General features: G+C 37.5%; 1 protein-coding gene across 1 annotated transcript in view; it reads right to left on the bottom strand.

Annotated features, from left to right (window-relative positions):
- FGF2 (fibroblast growth factor 2) overlaps positions 1 to 21905 on the bottom strand; it is a 71189-nt gene that overhangs the window by 18916 nt on the left and 30368 nt on the right. The window contains exon 2 of the mRNA XM_002815126.4: positions 2460 to 2563. Coding sequence (XP_002815172.3) covers positions 2460 to 2563 — 104 coding nt within the window. The remainder of the gene's footprint in view (positions 1 to 2459; positions 2564 to 21905) is intronic.

The raw sequence follows: 21905 nt of genomic DNA, 5'->3' as shown, positions 1-21905 counted from the left end.
CCTTTCTCGTCTACCTTCTCACCCAAACCAGCAACCTAAAAGCCACCTTTGACTTTTCTTTCGTCTTCAATCCTCAATCTAATCAATCACAAGTGCTAGCACTTTCCTCACTCCTCTCTGACCTACTGTTATTGCCAGGATCAGAACATCACTTGCTTGGACTATTACAGTGGCCTTCTAACTGATCTCTCTCCACCAGTCTTGGCTCCCTCAAGTCCATCCTCTACACTTCTGCCAGGATGATCTTTCTCAAATTTAAATCTAATGAGATCTCTTCTTAAAACTCTTCATGGTTCTCCACTGCTTATAGTCAGCATGGTGTATAAAGCCCTTCAGCAGATTCAGCAGACAGTCTATCTACCTCCCCAGCCTTCTCTTTCTTCCCTTCCACCTCGTTACTCCATTGCACTATACATTCCAGCATTAGCTAATTACTTCTAATTCTAGAGATACATCAAGTAGATTTTTGCATCCACACCTTTTCATGTCCTATGTCCTAGAGTTATCTATATCTTCATCTCAATTTCTTCTGCCCCATGACTGCCTGCTGAACTCCTTTCTTTACAACGTCTAAAATCCTACTTATAGGTCATCTCCCCCAATTCTAGAAAAATGTAATCACCTTGTTTTCTATATTGCTTCCTATATCATAATACTTCTTATCCTTTCCTATATTACTATGCATGTATGCAAAATATAGAAGTAGCATATCAAAACCCCTATACATTATAATAAATACTTATTTACACTTCTGCCTCCCCTGGATTGTCACTCATTAAGGGCAGAGACAATGTGATATTCAATTTTATAAGCCCGATGCCTACCATAGCATCTGGCACACTTACACTTAATAAGTATTGGCTATTCTTAAAGTGAATTCTAAAATTTATTCAACTACCTCCCCCCAAAATTGAGAGCCACTACACTCAAACTTGTGATTTATCCTGCAAAAATCACATAAACTGGTAATATCAAAATAAGTATATCTTTGTCATATAGTCAGTCTGAAATTGGGATAGTTTAGATACCCTTTTTCTCTGTAAGCCTTCTTTCGGTGCTTTTAGAAATCCAAAGGTCTTCATTCAGAAGAAATTTCAAAAACTATTTGTATAGCTCAAAATACCACAATTTCTTAGTACTATTAGATCCTTTCTGTGGGGAGGTTATAGAGATGTCATAACTGGCCAGTGGCATTGGTATAAGAGCTGTGAAACACACACACACACACACAAACATTTATATACATGTCCTATCTACTCCCTCAAGGAGACAGGAATGAGATCTGTGTCTTTTATATTTATTTTCCTGCACCATTCTTTATACATCATATGTTCAACAGATACGCAATCCCGTTTCTAATAATAATAGTGAAGTTGACAGGGAGCCTGTACTAGTGGAAAGAATACTAGCCAGGAACTAGGACCCCTGATGAGCTATAATAAAATGTAAAAAAGAAAAGTTCCTCTCCACAGCTGGGCACGGTGGCTCATGCCTATAATCCCAGCACTTTGGGAGGCCAAGGCAGGTGGATCACCTGAGGTCAGGAGTTCAAGACTAACCCGGCCAACATGGCGAAACCCTGTCTCTACTAAAAAATACAAAAAAATTAGCCAGGCATGGTGGTGCATTCCTGTAATCCCAGCTACTCGGGAGGCTGAGGCAGGAGAATTGCTTGAGCCCAGAAGGCAGAGGGTACAGTGACCTGAGATTGCACCACTGCATGCCAGTCTATGCAGTGGAATGAGACTCTATCTCAAAGAAAAAAAAGAAAAAAAAAAGTCCCTCTCCTGACATATATATAAATGAGAAGTAATATGAGGAAGAAGTAACAATTTTCAGGATCTATTACATGTCAGATGCTGATCTGGGCATTTGATGTGTAGTATCTAATTAAATTCTCATAAAATCCCAATGAGATAGGATCATTGTTTCTATTTTACAGGTAAGGGAACTAACTCAGAATCATTTGCCCAAGAACACAGAGCTCATAAGTGGCAGAGTCGGCATCTGTACCAGGCAGAAAGCTTACATTCTCAACTAGTGTTCTACACTGCAAGTGTTTTGTATGTCACATTCTAAAGAAGAAACTTAAAAACCAATAATCAAAATTGCATACATCTATTCCCAATGATCTTCAAACAACTACATAATAGAAGGAAAATTTTTTAAAATTATAGTTTAATAGTTTTGCAGAGTAAAAGCAGTGATTTAGAGGTCAAGAATGCCTCCAGCCCAATCCAGTCTCTACTTTATATGAGCTGTGTTTTCTTACTTTACTTACCCCCTCAGCACATCAGTTTTTGCATCTGTGAAATAAATAAAATACTCCCTATTTTACAGGGTGACTATGACGATGATACACGTAAAACCCTTTATAAAGATTTGATAAACAACAATGCTGGTAAATTAACAGCAATAAAAGCTAACAAAAAACATGTGAAAACAGAAAGTATGCTTACAGAAGCCAGTAATCTTCCATCTTCCTTCATAGCAAGGTAGCGGTTAGCACACACTCCTTTGATAGACACAACTCCTCTTTCTTCTGCTTGAAGTTGTAGTTTGACTGTAACGGGAAAAAAAATTATCTTTGTAGCACCACAGAGGAAAAGGCCTTCTTCACAATATTTATGCGATATAAAGACAAAACACACCTAAGCAACAACTAATCCACTTTGGAGGATCGGTGAGGTTGGGGGTATGGGTGAGTGACGGAGCAGATGTCAACTAAACTATGGGAGAGGATGAGATGCAGAACTACTAGGTCACTAGTGCCTTGTGAGTCCCTTGTCACTCCTGTGTCACAGGGTGAGCAGAGAAGGTGTCACAAGGTTAGCAGAGAAGGGGGACACATGGAGAATTGTTTCCTTTGTTGGGCAGTTAGCTTTCAATTGCCCCGTTAACTGTTTACATTTTTTAAAGGGAACATATTTTAAGGGTACATAAAAGTGTAGGAGAATTCCCATGCTACTGCCTATGTTGAAACTATTTAAAAGTTATTTGCCAATTCTTCACAAATAAAACACAATCTAGTTATTCACTGCTATAATTTGAGCTGTATTTCCTTGACTTTTTTTTTTTTTTTTTTTTTTTTTTGAGACGGAGTCTTGCTTTGTCACCCAGGTTGGAGTGCAGTGGCACGATCATGGCTCACTGCAACCTCTGCCTCCCAGGTTCACGCCATTCTCCTGCCTCAGCCTCCCAAGTAGCTGGGACTACAGACGCCCACCACCACGCCCAGCTAATTTTTTGTATTTTTAGTAGAGATGGGGTTTCACCATGTTAGCCAGATGGTCTCTATCTCCTGACCTCGTGATCCGCCCACCTTGGCCTCCCAAAGTGCTGGAATTACAGGCATGAGCCACCACGCCCGGCCCTATTTCCTTGACTTCTACACATCTTATTTCTAGCTTCTTCTTCAATGAACTATAGATGCATTTAGCTTTCTATATGGGATTTTGATGTATATTTTTTTGTGTGCAAATATCTATCTAGTGGAAACACAAAATGCTTATACTTAATTTGCTTATACAGCAAATGATTTTCATAAAATAAGTGTGATGAAAGATTTTCGTAAAATAAGATCCTGAGAAAGACGACTTGTCACACCACATTATCAATACTAAGCAGATTACAGTAAAACAAAAAAAATTACTTAATTATGATGATAATGCAATATGGACAAATAATTACCTAATTAATTGAAATAAAAATGAAGTAAAGATTATTTTGCTATTCAGAGGCAGCATTCTCCTGCCTAGAACAATATTCCCTCAAACGTATTTTGGCTAACAGATGTTACATAAAAAATAGGTTCTGGCATCAAATAATTTAGGAAAATCTTAGTTAAACCAAGTTAACTCTTTATTACCAAACTTCTCAGAACTCTGCTTATCATAAGATAAGCAAGATAAATGTTTGTCCAACCTATTTTCATAGGTCATCCTATATCCTATGGTTATGTTTAGGATATTCTTGAGAGCAACAGAAAAAAATGCAATTTTAGAAATCAGCATATTATCATTTGAATAACATTAGAAATATAAAATAAATATAATTTCCAGGTGTTTATAGGTAGCTAGGGAAATGGCATGAAAAAGCAACTTTTGAAAGTTTCTGAAATAATTAACTTTGTTAGATATCATTATGTCATAGTAATTTATGTTTTAAAAATTTTCCTATCAAGACAGCAACAGACATGCAATATGAAACATAGTATCTGGGATTAGCTTTAAAATAAGTTAATATATTATTTTAAATAATAGATAAATAACTAAATTTTTAATAAAGTAGATAGGATAAATAAGATTGACTTGTGTTAACAGTCATTAGAAGCACAGGATTTCATTATTCTAATCTCACTACTTTTATGAATGTTTAAGAATTTACAATTAAAAAAAAAGACATTCTTAGAATTTTGTTGAGCATTTCATGTCTGAGTCACCTCTGTGTGTCAGTTACCCCTGGATTCCAGAAAGCATTGCATCATTTAAGCCTGCAGTTACCCAAGTGAAATTCTTCCACAAAAATCTTAAAAGATAATACGAAGTAAAAGGAATGTAATGAAGACATGAAACCCAAACAAAGAAGGGTATGAAGTATTTTTTACAATATTATTGGAAAATGCAGAAAATAAGCTTTGTTTTTAATCAACATAACCAAACTTAATGAGTATGAGCAAATTATTGTATACAGCTCTAAAATGATTCAGATAAGCCATTTTAATGAAGAACGCATTTGCATCTCACTTTAACTCATAAGGGTGTACAAATGCCCATGAGGCAAGGCTGCATAATCAATCGCTATACTTTCTTTCTGTCCCTTACACTCAATAAACTCTAGCCCAGCTGTAGTCCACCATCTTATAAATGTGTATTACTAGTCATAAGGGTGATTAGGGGATATTGGTGTATGGCCAGATCAGTACCAGTGATTCAATACCCAAAGTAAACATAATTCATTTACTCATTAACTTTTTGTAGACCTCAACTATTCCCACACTCAGGGACTGTTGTCATTCATTAAACCACTAAGCAATAAGCATTAAATATAAGATTCTTGAAAAGTGTTTCCATTGGCATATAATTTTTAAATTACAAGTTTTAAAAATAACCAGAGTGTACAACAAGAAGTTGAGGAAGTCACAAAATCATAGATTTTCTATAAAAACTATCTGAACTGAGATGCATAAAAAACCTAAACAAACTAAATTCAATATACAGATGATCTCTTCCCAAAAAAGAGATGTATAGCTGCTTCATCTCCTAAATGAATTTGATATACAGATGATCTCTTCCCGAAAAAGAGATGCATAGCTTCTTCATCTCTGATAGAAGGAGGAATAAACTTGCCAAAAATGGGACCATGAAGAAACCAGCTGAATTTTTAAGAAACTTTTATTAGCTGCTGATGTAAGGAATTAGAATTCTGAAGAACCCTGATCAAAGAGCAACTCTATATCCACCTGCCAGTTCTTTCCCATAGAGCTTCCACCCAGTGCACAAGTACCACACACCAAAGGCTAGGAACAGAACAGAAGGGCTAAGAGATCTTCTTCAAGTACCCTGGGCCTTTGCAGAGTGCAAGGCAGCAGTCCACTGAAGGCTGGGAGCAGGTCAAAGGGCTGAAAGTGATCCTTCTGAGAAACACTGAGCCTTCACCAAATGCAAAGCCAATGACCAGCAGGATAAAGAGAGATCTTCCAAGATGTGGAAAGCCAGGAGTAGAGTTCAAGAGCAAGGTTAACTCCCCACCAACCCAAACATTTGGCAGCTGAGTTATAAGGGCAAAATGAAATATTTTAAAACTACTCAATTAACCCAAGAAGGCAGAAAGGGAAAGACAGAAGGTAAAGGACAGATAGGATAATTAGAAAAATAGCAAAATGTGTGAATTTGATTCTGTCGTCATGCTGCTATTTGGTTATTTTGCACACTAGCTGATGCAGTTTCTTCACAGTGTCATTGGTCTTTATATTTTGGTGTGTTTTTTGCAGTGACTGGTACCGGTTTTTCCTTTCCATATTGAGTGCTCCTTTCAGGAGCTCTTGTAAGGCAGGCCTGGTGGTGACAAAATCCCTCAGCATCTGCTTGTCTGGAAAGGATTTTATTTCTCCTTCGCTTTTGAAGGTTAGTGTGGCTGGATATGAAATTCTGGGTTGAAAATTTTTTTCTGTAACAATGTTGAATATTGGCCCCCAATCTCTTCTGGCTTATAGAGTTTCTGCTGAGAGGTCTGCTGTTAGTCCGATGGGCTTCCCTTTGTAGGTGACCTGGCCTTTCTCTCTGGCTGCCCTTAACAGTTTTTCCTTCATTTCAACCTTGGAGAACCTGATGATTATGTGTCTTGGGGTTGATCTTCTTGTGGAGTATCTTGGTGGTGTTCTCTGTATTTCCTGAATTTGCATGTTGGCCTGTCTTGCTAGGTTGGGGAAGTTCTCCTGGATAATATTCTGAAGTGTGTTTTCCAGCTTGTTTCTATTCTCCCTGTCTCCTTCTGGTACTCCAATCGATAGCAGGTTCGGTCTTTTTATGAAGTCCCATATTTCTTGGAGGCTTTTTTCATTCCTTCATGTTCTTTCTTCTCTAGTCTTGTCTGCATGCCTTATTTCAGCAAGGTGGTCTTCAAATTCTGATATCCTTTCTTCTATTTGGTTGATTTGGGTGTTGATACTTGTGTATGCTTCACGAAGTTCCCATGCTGTGTTTTTCAGCTCCATCAGGTCATTTATGTTCCTCTCTAAACTGGTTATTCTAGTTAGCAATTCCTCTAACCTTTCATAAGGGTTCTTAGCATCTTTGCATTGGTTTAGAACATGCTCCTTTTAGCTCAGCATAGTTTTTTATTACCCATCTTCTGAAGCCTGCTTCCATCAATTTGTCCATCTGATCCTCTGTACAGTTCTGCACCCTTCATGGAGAGACGTTGCGATCATTTGGAGGAGCAGAGGCACTTTGGCCTTTTGGGTTTTCATCGTTTTTTCGTTGATTCTTTCTCATCTTTGTGAGTTTGTCTATTTTCAGTTTTTGAGGCTGCTGACCCTTGAATGGGGTTTTTGTAGGGGCTTTTTTGTTGTTGTTGATGCTGTTGTTGTTGCTTTCTGCTAGTTTTTTTTTTTTTCTTTGAATGGTCAGGTCCCTCTTCTGAGGGCTTCTGCAGTTTGCTGAGGGTTCATTTCAGGCCCTATTCTATCTGATTTGCTCCTGCACCTGGAGATGTCACTCAAGGAGGCTGGAGAACAGTAAAGATGGGTGCCTGCTTATTCTGTGGCCTCTGACCTCGAGGAGCACCAACCTGATGCCAGTAGGATCGCTCCTGTATAGGGTGTCTGACAACCCCTGTTGGAGGGTCTCATCCAGTTGGGTGGCACGGGTAATAGGACCAGTTTAATGAAGCACTTTCTCTCTTGGTGGAGGGGGTGTGCCTCTTAGAGACCTACAGAGAGACTTAAGACTCCTATGAAATAATAGTGGGAGACTTTAACACCCCACTGTCAGTATTAGATCAATGAGACAGAAAATTAACAAGGATATTCAGGACTTGAACTCAGCTCTGGATCAAGTGGACCTAGTAGACGTCTATAGAACTCTCTACCCCAAATCAATAGAATATACATTCTTCTCAGTGCCACATGGCACTTATTCTAAAACCGACCACGTATTTGGAAGTATAACACTCCTCAGCAAATGCAAAAGAACTGAAATCATAACAGTCTCTCAAAACACAGTGCAATCAAATTAGAACTCAGGATTAAGAAACTCACTCAAAACCACACAATTACATGGAAATTGAACAACCTGCTCCTGAATGACTCCTGGGTAAATAATGAAATTACGGCAGAAATGAAGAAGTTATTTGAAAACAATGAGAACAAAGAGACAATGTACCAGAATCTGTGAGACACAGCCAAAGCAGTATTGAGAGGGAAATTTATAGCACTAAATGCCCACATCAGAAAGCTTGAAAGATCTCAAATCAACACCCTAACATCACAATTAAAAGAGCTAAAGAGGGAAGAACAAACTAATCCAAAAGCTAGCAGAAAACAAGAAATAACTGAGATCATAGAAGAACTGAAGGAGATAGAGACACGAAAAACCCTACAAGAAATCAATGAATCCAGGAGCTGGTTTTTTGAAAAGATTAACAAATTAGACCACTAGGTAGACTAATAAAGAAGAAAAGAGGGAAGAATCAAGTAGACACAATACAAAATGATAAAGGGGAGATCACCACTGACCCCACAGAAATAGAAACTATCATCAGAGAATACAATAAACACTTCTACACAAATAAACTAGAAAATCTGGAAGAAGCTGATAAAGTCCTGGACACATACACCCTCCCAAGGCTAAACCAGGAAGAAGAATCCCTAAATAGACCAATAACAAGCTCTGAAATTGAGGCAGTAATTAATAGCCTACCAACCAAAAAAAGCCCAGGACCAGACAGATTCACAGCTGAATTCTACCAGAAATGCAAAGAAGAGCTGGTATCATTCCTTCTGAAACTATTCCAAACAATTGAAAAGGAGGGACTCCTCCCTAATTCATTTTATGAGGCCAGCATCATCCTGATACCAAACCAAGAAGAGACAGAACAAAGAAAACTTCAGGCCAACATCCCTGATGAACACTGATGTAAAAATCCTCAATAAAATACTGGCAAAAAGAATTCAGCAACACATGAAAAAACTTATCCGCCATGATCAAGTCGACTTCATCCCTGGGATGCAAGGCTGTTTCAACATATACAAATCAATAAATGTAACCCATCACATAAACAGAACCAAAGACAAAAACCACATGATTATCTCAATAGATGCAGAAAAGGCCTTCGATAAAATTTAACACCCCTTCATGCTAAAAACTCTCAATAAACTAGGTGTTAATGGAACATATCTCAAAATAATAAGAGCTATTTGTGATAAACCCACAGCCAATATATTGAATGGGCAAAAGCTGGAAGCATTCCCTTTGAAAACCGGCACACGGCAAGGATACCCTCTCTCACCACTCCTACTCAACATAGTGTTGGAAATTCTGGCCAGGGAAATTAGGCAACAGAAAGAAATAAAGGGTATTCAAATAGGAAGAGAGGAAGTCAAATTGTCTCTGTTTGCAGATGACATGATTGTATATTTAGAAAACCCCATCGTCTCTGCCCAAAAACTCCTTAAACTGACAAGCAACTTTAGCAAAGTCTCGGGATACAAAATCAATGTGGAAAAATCACAAGCATTCCTTTACACCAACAATAGACAAGCAGAGAGCCAAATCATGAATGAACTCCCGTTCACAATCGTTACAACGAGAATAAAATACCTAGGAATACAGCTAACAAGGGATGTGAAGGACCTCTTCAAGGAGAACTACAAACCACTGCTCAAGGAAATAAGAGAGAATGCAAACAAATGGAAAAATATTCCATCCTCAAGGATAGGAAGAATCACTATCATGAAAATGGACATACTGCCCAAAGTAATTTATAGATTCAATGCTATTCCCATCAAACTACCATTGACATTCTTTACAGAATTAGAAAAAACTATTTTAAATTTCATATGGAATGAAAGAAGACCCCATATAGCCAAGACAATCCTAAGCAAAAAGAACAAAGCTAGAGACATCACGCTACCTGACTTCAAACTATACTACAAGGCTGCAGTAACCAAAACAACATGGTACTGGTACCAAAACAGATATGTAGACCAATGGAGCAGAGCAGAGACCTCAATAAAACAATTGCAACAAAAGCCAGAATTGACAAATGGGATCTAATTAAACTAAAGAGCTTCTGCACAGCAAAAGAAACTATCAGCAGAGTGAATAGGCAATCTACAGAATGGGAGAAAATTTCTGCAATCTACCCATCTAACGAAGGTCTAATATCCAGAATTTATAAGGAACTTAAACAAATTTACAAGAAAAAAACAACCTCATCAAAAAGTGGGCAAAGGATATGAACAGACACTTCTCAAAAGACAACATTTATGTGGCCAACAAACATAAGAAAAAAAGCTTAACATCACTGATCATCAGAGAAATGCAAATCAAAACCACAATGAAATACCATCTCACACCAGTCAGAATGGAGGTTATTAAAAAGTCAGGAAACAACAGATGCTGGCAAGGCTGTGGAGAAATAGAAACACTTTTACACCATTGGTGGGAATGTAAATCAGTTCAACCATTGTTGAAGACAGTGTAGCAATTCAAGGATCTAGAACCAGAAATACCATTTGACCCAGCAATCCCATTACTGGGTATATACCCAAAGGAATATGAATCATTCTACTATAAAGATACAGGCACATGTGTGTTTACTGCAGCACTATTCACAATAGCAAAGACGTGGAACCAACCCAAATGCCCATCAATGATAGACTGGATCAAGAAAATGTGGTACACATACACTGTGGAATATTATGCAGCCATAAAAAGGAATGAGATCATGTCCTTTGCAGGGACATGGATGAAGCTGGAAGCCATCATCCTCAACAAACTAACACAGGAACAGAAAACCAAACACCGCATGTTCTCACTCATAAGCGGGAGTTGAACAATAAGAACACATGGACACAGAGTGGGGAACAACACACACCAGGGCCTGTTGTGGGGTAGGGAGTGAAAGGAGGGAACTTAGAGGATGGGTCAATGGGTGCAGCAAACCAGCATGGCACATGTATACCTATGTAACAAACGTGCACGTTCTGCACATGTATCCCATTTTTTAGAAGAAATTTTAAAAAAAGAAAAATAGCAAAATGGCAGGTTTAAACTAACCATATCAATAATAACACTGAATATAAATGCCCAACACACCACTAAAAGGAAACAATTGTCAACAAGATGAAAAAACAAAACCTAACTATGTTGTTTACAAGAAAAGCACCTTAACTTACTAGGCAAGTTAACAGTAAAACTGTGGAAAAAATGGGTAAAATGCAGACCTTCAGTATAAGAAAGCTGATCTTGCTATATTAATATCTGACAATATAGCTTTGAAGGCAAGTAGTATAACCAGAGATAAACAGGGTCACCATAATCATCTTAAATGTTTAGCAGCTAATAGTACAACTCTAAAATATCTGAAGCAAAAACTGACAAGAGAATAAATCATTAAGAATATGGAAGGTGTGAACAGCATTACCAATCGTGATTTAAATGATACTGTTTTTTAGATCAGGTAAGTTTCATTTACCTAAGACTTCATCCTCCTAATATAGTCATTTGAAAACTATGTTCCAAAAAATTAACTGTGGCTGAGCACAGTGGCTCACACCTGTAATTCCAGCACTTTGGGAGGCCTTGGCAGGCAGATCACTTGAGCCCAGGGTTTGAGACCAGCCTGGGCAACAAAGTGAAATCCCATCTCTAAAAAATTAAAAATATATATATTTTTAACAGAAAAAAATTAACTCTGCCAGCGTGGGAAGCCATCTATGGCAATTTGCCTACTGGTCTTGAATTGTTCAAATCAAGTAATTCCATCTGAGAAATTCCTTTTCCAAAGATACCATAATACTAAGTAATATCGAAGGCACTTATTCTGAACTGTTGGTACCCATGGTTCCTTTGTTTGTTTTACCTATTATTATAGCCATATTGAAGTATAATTCACATGCCATGCAATTCACCCATTTAAAACATGCATACAATTCAATGTGCTTTACTATAATCACAGCATTGTGCAACCATCACAATCAATTATAGAACATTTTCATCACCCTACATTCTTTAGCAGTCACTTTCCATGTCCCTAATACCACTCATCCCAACCCTGGGCAACCTGTCTCTATAGATTTGTCTATTCTGGACATTTCATATAAACAAAATGTGACTGCCTCTTTCACTCAGAATAATGTTTTCAAGGTTTATGCATGTTGTAGCATGTATCAGTACTTCATTACTTTTTATTGCCAAATAATAGTCCATTGTATAGATAGACTTTGATTCATCCATTCAGCAGCTGATGGATATTTGGACTGTTTTCACTTTTTGGCTACATAAATAACATTGCTATGAACATTCATATGCAAGATTTTGTGTAGACATATGTTTTCTTTTTTGGGGAGTATATACCTAGGAGTCAAATTACTGGGTCATATGGTAACTCTATGTTTAATCATTTGTGGAACTGTCAGACTGTTTTCCAATGCAACTTTACATTCTCATCACAATATATGAGAGTTCCAATTATTCCACATCCAGGCCAACACTTGTTATGGTCTGTTTTTGTTTCTGAATTATAGGCATCCTATTTGAGTGTGAAGTAATATCTCACTGTGATTTTGATTTGCATTTCTTGGATGGGTAATGATGTTGAGCATCTTTTCATGTGCTTATTGGCTATTTGGTTACCTTCTTTGAAGAAATGTCTACTTAGATCTTTGATTCATTTTTAGATTGTCTTTTTATTATTGAGTTGAAAGAGTTCATTATATGTTCTAGATACAAATCCCTTTCAGACATATGATGTGAGAATATTTTCTCCCATCCTGTGGGGTATCTTTTCACTTTCTTTTTTTTTTTTTTGAGACAGAGTCTCGGTCTTTCGCCCAGGCCGGAGTGCAGTGGTGCTATCTTGGCTCACTGCAAGCTCCGCCTCCTGGGTTCTTGCCATTCTCCTGCCTCAGCCTCCCGAGTAGCTGGGACTACAGGCGCCCGCCACCACGCCCGGTTAATTTTTTGTATTTTTAGTAGAGACGGGGTTTCACCGTGTTAGCCAGGATGGTCTCGATCTTCTGACCTCGTGATCTGCCCACCTCAGCCTCCCAAAGTGCTGGGATTACAGGCGTGAGCCACCGCGCCCAGCCTCTTTTCACTTTCTTGATGTTGTCCTTTGAAGCATAAACACTTTAAATTTTCATGAAGTCCAATTTATCAATGTTCTTCTTTTGTTGCTTGTACTTTTGGTGTCATATCTAAAAAATCACTGCCTAATCTAGGGTCATGAAGGTTTACACCTATGCTTTCCTCTAAGTTTTAGTTTTACCCCTTCTATTTAGGTTTTAATACATTTTGAGTTAATTTTTGTATGTGGTATGTTGGCACAACTTCATTCTTTTGCATGCAGATATGCCCAAAATTATACTTAAAGATCGCTACACCCAACATCTGCAGAATCTACATTCTTTTCAAGGGCACATAGAACATTCCCAAGAATAAATTATATGCTTGACCATAAAACAAGCCTCAATACATTTGAAATGACTGAAATCATATGACGTATTAAAGTAGAAATGTGTTAGCAATATGATATCTGGAAAATCCCCAAATATTTGGAAATTAAGCAATGCATTTCCAAATAAAACACAGAGAAGGCCAGGAGTGGTGGTTCATGCCTGTAATCTCAGTACTTTGGGAGATGGGTGGATTGCTTGAGGTCAGGAGTTCGAGGCCAGCCTAGCCAACATGGCAAAACCCCACTCTACAAAAAATACAAAAAATTAGCCAGGCATGGTGGCATGCGCCTGTAATCCCAGCTACCTAGAAGGCTGAGGCACAAGAATTGCTTGGGCCTGGGAGGCAGAGGTTGCAGTCAGCCGAGATAGCATGAATGCACTCCAGCCTGGACGACAGAGCAAGAACCTGTCTCAACAACAACAATAAAACAAACAAACAAACAAACAAAAAACAGAGAAAATAAATTACAAAGAAATCTAGAAAATATTTCTAGTTGTATGATAATGAAAATTCGCATGTTTAAAGGGAAAGTTACAGCTTTAAATATCTGTATTAGAAAAACAAAACATAAAAATCTAATCTTCTACATTATGATCTAGAAAAATAAGGGCAAATTAAACCCAAAGTAATAGCGCAGGGAATATTTAGCATGTAAAAACTGTACATTTGAATATGTACAGACTAGTAGAAAACAATCCCAAAGAGTTACCAATTATTTGGGGATAATGAGATAAAAATGATATTTTACTTCCACATGCATTTTGATATTTAAATTTTTTTCTCAGTTCTGCATGTTACTTTTATAATAAGCATGTAACAATGTTTGCATTGTTAAAACTTTAAAACAATCTAGAATAAAATACCAACTGTGTCTCATATTAAACACCACTGAAAATAAGCACATTCATGAGTTCAAAGAGGGAGAGAGAATTTCTCAATTAAAAAGGGAGTTAACTTTGTTACATCCAATATGTAACAATGTTAGCATTGTTAAAACTTTAAAGCAATCTAGAATAAAAATACCAACTGTGCATCATATTAAACATGACTGAAAATACACACATTCATGAGTTCAAGGAGAAAGAGAGAATTTCTCAATTATAAAGGGAGTTTGGAGACGTATCACCCAAAAGGGATATGTGAACCTTGTTCAACTTCTGATGGAGAATAAACCAACTGTAAAGAAAATATGAGACCATCAGGAAAATTTTAACACTAACTGGATATTTTATGCCTTCAGGCATAAAATGTATACAAAGCACCTATTAATATGAGAGGGAGCTCTTATATTTTTGCTTCCTCCACTCACAGTAATTTTATACCATACCTGTCTGTCCCCCACCAACTGACGGTGAGCTTTTTGAGGGTAGGGAACTATACCTTATCCATTTCTGTACCCCTAGCAGTGGCACACTGTCCGACACACAACAGAATCGAGTGAATGTTTGTTGGATCAAAGTACCTCAGGGAAAAGAATGACAGGTAAGATGGTGAACGAGATATTGTGAAAAAATGTCCCAGTATTAAGTCCCTCACAATGCTAAAGCATGAAAAAAATGGAAGGTTTACAGAGGCCAAAATTAGGAAAAAGAAAAGCAGAGATTCAGAAAGAAAATCAAAAGATGCAGTGTGATTTTTTTTTAATGTATCAACTTGCTAGGCTGCAGCCCCCAGTAATTCAGTGAAACACTAATCTATGTGTTGCTGTGAAGGTACTTTGTAAATGTGATTAAAGTCCATAATCAATTGACTTCGAGTAAAGAAGATTATTCTTGAAAATGTTGCAGGCCTGTTTCAACAATTGACTTCGAGTAAAGAACATTATTCTTGAAAATGTTGCAGGCCTGTTTCAATCAGTTGAAAGGCCTTATGAGCAGAGCTGAAGCTTCCCAGCAGAAATTCTGCCTGTGGACAGCCACTTCAGCCTATGCCAGAGAATTCTAGCCTGCCAGTTCTGCCAGCCTGCCTATGGATCTCAGACTTGCCTCACCAGCCCCCACTATGGTGTAAGCCAACTCCTTCCAATACATATCTAAACATATATATTTTTAGAAAAAGAAAGAATTGCAGCCATGTGATTGGTGTCATACTGGAGTTTCATACAGGTGCTAGGAGACTACAGAATAGGACATATCTATTATTAAATGAAAAGGCTGGGAATATTTCTAGGAGGGGTGAGTTTTGAGCTAAGTTTTGGAGTATAGATAGAAGATAACCACATGAACAAGGTATTGGCAAGGGAGAGACAAAGGAGAATGATATTCTGGGTAGAATGTCATTCCAGGACTGAGGCATGAAACAACCATGCCTGTTCTAAACACTTAGTCCTACACACCTAGAGCAATCAAGAAAACCCAGGCTGAGAAACTCTATAGATCAAACAATGCAATTTCTTTAGCAAGTAATTGCAAGGGAGAAAAAAGGATGGAAGGAAGACATGACATGAAAACAGCTAAAAATTCATATATTTTCAAAGGCCAAACTAAAGTAGACTATTTTAGAATACCTATTTCTATGATAAAAACTATTAAGAAAAATAAAGAAGTGACTGAAATAAGTCTACACTTTCATTGGGGAAGACAGGCTGTGATAGAGACAGGGCATAGAATGCTTCTGAGGTGGCTGGCAAAGTTCTGTTTTTTGACCTGAGCAACAGTTATAAGAATGTTCACATAGGAATAATTCCCTAAAGTACAAATTTTTAAACGTGATTTTCTGTGTTTGTATTTTACATTTTTATAATTTTTTAAAAGGCTGTGCTAAAAGACCTTTCTAAATTGGACTTTAGACACTGACTTAACCCAGCTCATTTTAACAAGCCGGAGATGACTTCCTAGAGTCAGTTTTTGGATGCATGGAAGTCAACAATTTTGATAAACATAGACTTCTGGTAGCTTTCTAATGTTGATATTAAATCCACTAAGACCTAAACTTAGACAAATAAATAGTATGTTATCCAAGCTTTAAATTCAATTTTTTTAAATGTTGCAACATAAAAGCAAAAGCTCTAAACTACAAAATTGAAGCATCTCATCATAAAGCAAAATCTTAGTGGTCACTTAGCCTTATCATTATACAATTACATCTTAAATCACATCTACAATATCTATGACAAACAACTGTCCAACTTTGACTTGAAAATCTTCAGCAAAGGAGAATTGACACAATCTTTCTAAAATGATTTAGATATGTCAGCAAAGGAATAGAAACTCTGATCACCATAAGTAAATCACTCAAATGTTCAAAGTGTTCAGATCATTGGCACTCAACACATTAGTTAAATAGTAGGACCAAAAAGCCAAATTATTATTTCAACATTACCACCAGTGCTTAAAATATTTTGGAACTCCTATTTTGAAATATCTTCCACAATCCACACATTTTCTTTTGTATATGCCCCAGGATGATAAATCTTAGAATCATACAATACCAATTTATCAGCAGTGTAAAGGATCATCCAGTACACCTTCCCTATTTAGAAATAAGAAGCTGATATTTAGAGAGATCTGTCCCTGGTGAAAGAATATGGTTTTTGGAAACAGACAAGTCAATGTTTCCACAAATGGTGAATACATTTACTCATTAATTCAATTAACATTTGTGGGTAACAGCTATGTGCCAGGTACTGTGCTAAGCAAGAGGAAGCCCAAAGGAAAATATAACATTGGTCTTTAGCCTTAAAGAACATACAGTATGGTTGAGGCGATGAGGACTCGTACACGGATAACTAAAGCTCAATACTGTAAGTGCCATGAGAAAAATATACACAGGCTACTTTGAGAGCATTCAGAGAGTACATCTAACCCAGCCTGAATAAAGAGGTTTCCTGGAAGCAGTGACAAATGATTGGAGACTGAAAGAATTAGCAAGAGTTAGTCAGGAAAAGAAAGAATGGGAACAAAAAGAAAGCATGTTATATAACTTCCAAAGGAGAAAGGGAGAGAAAGCCTAGCACATCTAAGGAACTTCCAGCAGTTAGGTAGCATGGAGTGTATGGGTATGTATGTGTGTGTTGTGGAAGGGGGTATGGGGGACTAAATGAGGCTGGAGAGACCAGAGGCTCTGAATACTATGTTAAGGAGTTTGGTAGTGTGTAATAGCATGAAAGAATGAGAGCTTTTAATGAAACAGTGGGGACAAAGGACAGAATCCAAGGAAGCACCAACTGTGGGAGTGGACAGAAGGTAATAAATATGGGAGACATGAAGGAAGCAGGATTCACAGGGGCTATGAGTAGAAGGAAGGGAGGGAGGTAAAAAAGGGCAAAAAGGAAGGAGAGAAGAAGAAGGGAGGAAAGAAGAAAGCAAATAGTTCAGAAATAGGTCCCAGGTTTTTCTGTCTTGGATAACTTGGAGGTTGCTGGAGCAGCAGGAGGGGAAAGTTGGCAAGAGAAGACAATGATATATGTTCCCTTCAGACACAGTGAAATTGCAATGCCTGTGGAAAATTCAGACAGAGATGTCCAGAAAGCAGTCAGCTATATGAATCCAGAGTTCAAAAAAGGAATCTATTAGAAATAAAGAGGTAATAATCAGAGCTAACAGTGGCTGCCTTGGGAGTGCAGGCTGTGCCTAATCCCTACAGGGAGATGTAAAGTGGCTGGGATCTTCTCAAAAGAGTGTAGCCAGCGCAGATTAAAGGGCAAAGGACATAATCCAAGGAAGCACCAACATTTATGGCAGAAGTATAGGATGTAGAGCAAGAAGAGCCTGGATGGAGTGGTCAGTACAAGCTAGTGCAGGAAGTTACGTATATGCACACCTAATACCTACACACACACAATACTTGGAAACTAAGGTATCTAACAGTTATTATTTGCAGATAGTACCATTTTCTCCATTAAAAATCAAGGGACTAAATGCACCATGATATTCTGGATTGGATCTCGGAACAGAAAAAGGACATTAGTGGAAAAAGCGGCGAAATCCAAATAAATCTATACTTTAGAACCAGCACTGTAACCAGTATCAATTTCTTAGTTTTGACAAAGGTGCCACAGTTATATAAGAAATAAGGCTGGGTGCGGTGGCTCACGCCTGTAGTCCTAGCACTTTGGGAGGCCAAGGTGGATGGATTGCTTGAAGCCAGGAATTTGAGACCAGCCTGGCCAACATGGCAAGACCCTGTCTCTATAAAAAGTACAAAAAAATAGCCAGGCGTGGTGGCACATGCTTGTAATCCCAGCTACTTGGGAAGCTGAGGCACAAGAATCACTGGAGCCTGGCAGGTGGAGGTTGCAGTGAACCATGATTGGGCCATTGCTCTTCAGCCTAGGCAACAGAGCAGGATCTTGTCTCAAAAAAAAAAAAAAAAAAAAAGTTAACCTTAGGGAAACCTAGGTGAAGGGTATAGAGGAACTTTGTAAAGTCTTTGTAAATCTTCTGTAGATCTAAAATTATTCCAAAATAAAAAGTTTTTTTTAAACTTAGGAGAACATACAGATGAACTATTGAAAATAATTCAGCAACTTGCTTGATACAAGAATATATAAAAATTCGGTTTCTTTACACCTACAACATATTATTAGAACTGTTATTAAAAAATAACATTTACGATGATAACAAATAGTATCTAGGACTTTTATGGAAAAAATTGTAAAACTTTATTGAAAATCATTTTTAAAAGACTTAAAAGGGGAGCTATGCATGTTTACAGATGGGAAAACTCGATATAGGTAAGATGTCATTTCCACCCCAACCAAATAGTTTACGAATTTAATGAAACCCCACAAGAGTGGTCAGAAGTAGGAAACCAGGAGTTAGAAACCAAAGGCAGATAGGATCTCAAGTGGGACCTTCAAGAAGACCTTCAGTATCAAATGGTACCAAAAATGACAGGTAATATAAGACTGAAAAATATTCACTAGATTAACCTCAGTGAGAATTTGGGAACAGTAAATGCGAACAACTCCTTCAAGAAGTTTGTGAAGTAAACCACAGATGTTAAACTGTAGTACTCAGAGTAAATAACATGGTGTCAAATGCATGAATTTTGGAGTCAGACCTGGATTCAAAATCAGCCTTCATCTCCAAGTAACTGAGCTTACCTTCTCACCTGTACAATGGGAAATAGTTGTTATAGATCTTTTTTGTGTGTGTGTGTGTGTATACATGTGTACACACCCATATATAAACTTTTAGTATATAGCACTCAAATATGTTGGCTTCGCACCCTACCTGCTTTGTTTTGAGATTCAGGAAATTATACGCTTTTAGGAATCCTTGTATTTTATCAAAGATGAGAATATCTAGAAGAGGGCAAGTATGAATGTGGCTGAGGCATCTTTTTAAAGTATGTTATTTATGCTTATATAATGTCTTACCATAGTGAGCCCAGTTCTTTACCTACAGAATAAATAAATTTTTAGTTTTATTTTATTTCCCAAGGGAAATACTGCAAAAAAGACTAAGACCTTATATAATTTCTCAATCTATTATCCTATTCATTCATTCAGTAACTGATATTGGTGTCTCTTATGTGTCAGGAAACTATTCTAGGATCTAGAAATACAACAGTGACAAAGACCTACAAAGTCTCTACCCTCATGGGGCTTAGTGGCAATTGCATAATTTTTCATTAGTTGGGCTAGTGTTAATATTATTTCTCATTTAAGTAATTTGAAACCCAAGCAAACTGAAACTCTCAATTTAGCGTACTAAGATAGTCAGAAAGCAGTTGTCTAATACTATATTTCAAGGCTCACTATATTCGTCTATAGAGAACAAGTACTCACATAACCTGACATCTTCAGCTCAGAACACAATGCTCACATTTTAACTTCTGGCTGATTCAAAAAACCTTTTTTATTTAAAATTGGTTGACAGAGTGTGTTCGCTTTCCAATAGAATTATGTTTTGGTGTCCAAAAATAACTGAGCCAGGTTTAGTAGTCTCCTTGGATCTAAAATTCACCAGTAACTGAAAACTAAATTCCAAGATATAACCACTGGTTTTTTTTTCTTCCATCAGCCATCATCCAATCCAATGCTGAAGACCAGGCACTGAAAACCCTTTAATGCATAGATAACTGACAAAGGAGGCTAGGTAACAAAAGGAATTAATTTGGCCAGGCACGGTGGCTCACGCCTGTAACCCTAGCACTTTGGGAGGCCAAGGCAGGCGGATTGCCTGAGCTCAGGAGTTCAAGACCAGCCTGGGCAACACGAAAAAACCCCATCTCTATTAAAATACAAAAAATTAGTCAGGCATGATGGCATGCACCTGTAGTCCCAGCTACTCAGGAGGCTGAGGCAGGAGAATTACTTGAACTGAGGAGGCGGAAGTTGCAGTGAGCCAAGACCAGACCACTGCACTCCAGCCTGGGAGACAGATCGAGACTCTGTCTCCAAAAAGAAAACAAAGAAAAAGAAAAAAAAAAAAGGAACTCATTTGCTGGAATTGAAAAACCTTACATCTTCATACATGTATATGGAGTACCTATGGTAATAATCAGATAAATTACAAAGATCAGATACAAATATGACTAACACATTTCACACTGCCCCTCTCAGTAAACTTTCTTTTTTTACTATTTTACTTTGCATATCATCCCAGAAGCCCAAAACCACACATTCCGTTCTCTTCACAATTCAACTGGCTAATTAAAGTTTATAAATAAGAACATTAGACACCCAGATAGTTCATTAAAATTCTTAGCAACTCCTCAGCTAGCAAACAAGGTTAAAATTGGGCATAATATGAAAGAAAAATGAAAGAAAGAAAGGAATGGAGCTAGCTTAGAAATCTGTGCATTCCTTCATTACTACTCAATCACGACATGGCTTTATGAGTCCATCAAATCTTTCTGTGTATCAACTCTTATAGCCATAAAGTAAAAATGGTTTTTATTTTGAAACTTAAGATTGTAGATGATAACAAAATAATTAAAACAACTTAATTAAAAATAAGTACAACATACAATGTCTGAAATACTAAATCTCTTGCCAAAATTTTACTTCGAAGCCATACCATTTAACTTATGCAATTTAAAAAATTTAAAAATGTACAGTTGATTTATGCCAAACGCAGGCTGTTACAAACAATTTCAATCCATACAAACTTACAATTTCCTCCAATATCTTATGTACTGGCTTTATTACCTCACGTTCTAAAAGAGATATGTTTGGGCTGGCTGAGCTACCAATACAAGCAACTGTAACACAATGCCCAAATAGCTGTAAATATCAGGTGACTCCTGATTCTTCTAACAGCACAGCTGCTTGTTTAAGAATGCCAATGGCTTTTATTTCTATAGTAACACCATCAGAAAATTAAGTCAGATTGATGGTAAGAAAAGGAAACGGTAGGAACTATTTAGCATCTTGTGGCATTCCAGAAGTTCCAGGCTCAATATAGGGGCAAAGAACCACACAGCAGCAAAGATAAGCTTCAGAGATAGAGAGAAAAGGGGAGTTCAAAGTCCCAGTACTCATCAGTAAATAGTCACAAGTTGACAGGTAGAGAGGACACCTTCCCTCATCTGTTCCATAGCTATTAGGGATTACAGACATTATCTGACTATCTGAGCATCACGGAAAGTCTAGAAATGCTCTGCCACTGAGGACACTTCTTGGCCTGGTTTGTGGAGGTATTGTAATTCAGGTGGGAAAATTCCATCCACTTTTGGCTGGGGCATTTTCTGGTAAGAATTGTTACAGTACTAACACCTCAGTAATCTGGATTTCAGGACCCCACACTGACTCCTGGCACAGCAACACCAGGC

This window comes from Pongo abelii, chromosome 3, assembly GCF_028885655.2.
Source record: "Pongo abelii isolate AG06213 chromosome 3, NHGRI_mPonAbe1-v2.0_pri, whole genome shotgun sequence".
Classification (NCBI taxonomy): Eukaryota; Metazoa; Chordata; class Mammalia; order Primates; family Hominidae; genus Pongo; species Pongo abelii.
Note: the sequence above shows the minus strand (reverse complement) of the source record. Positions and strands in the feature narration are given on the sequence as shown.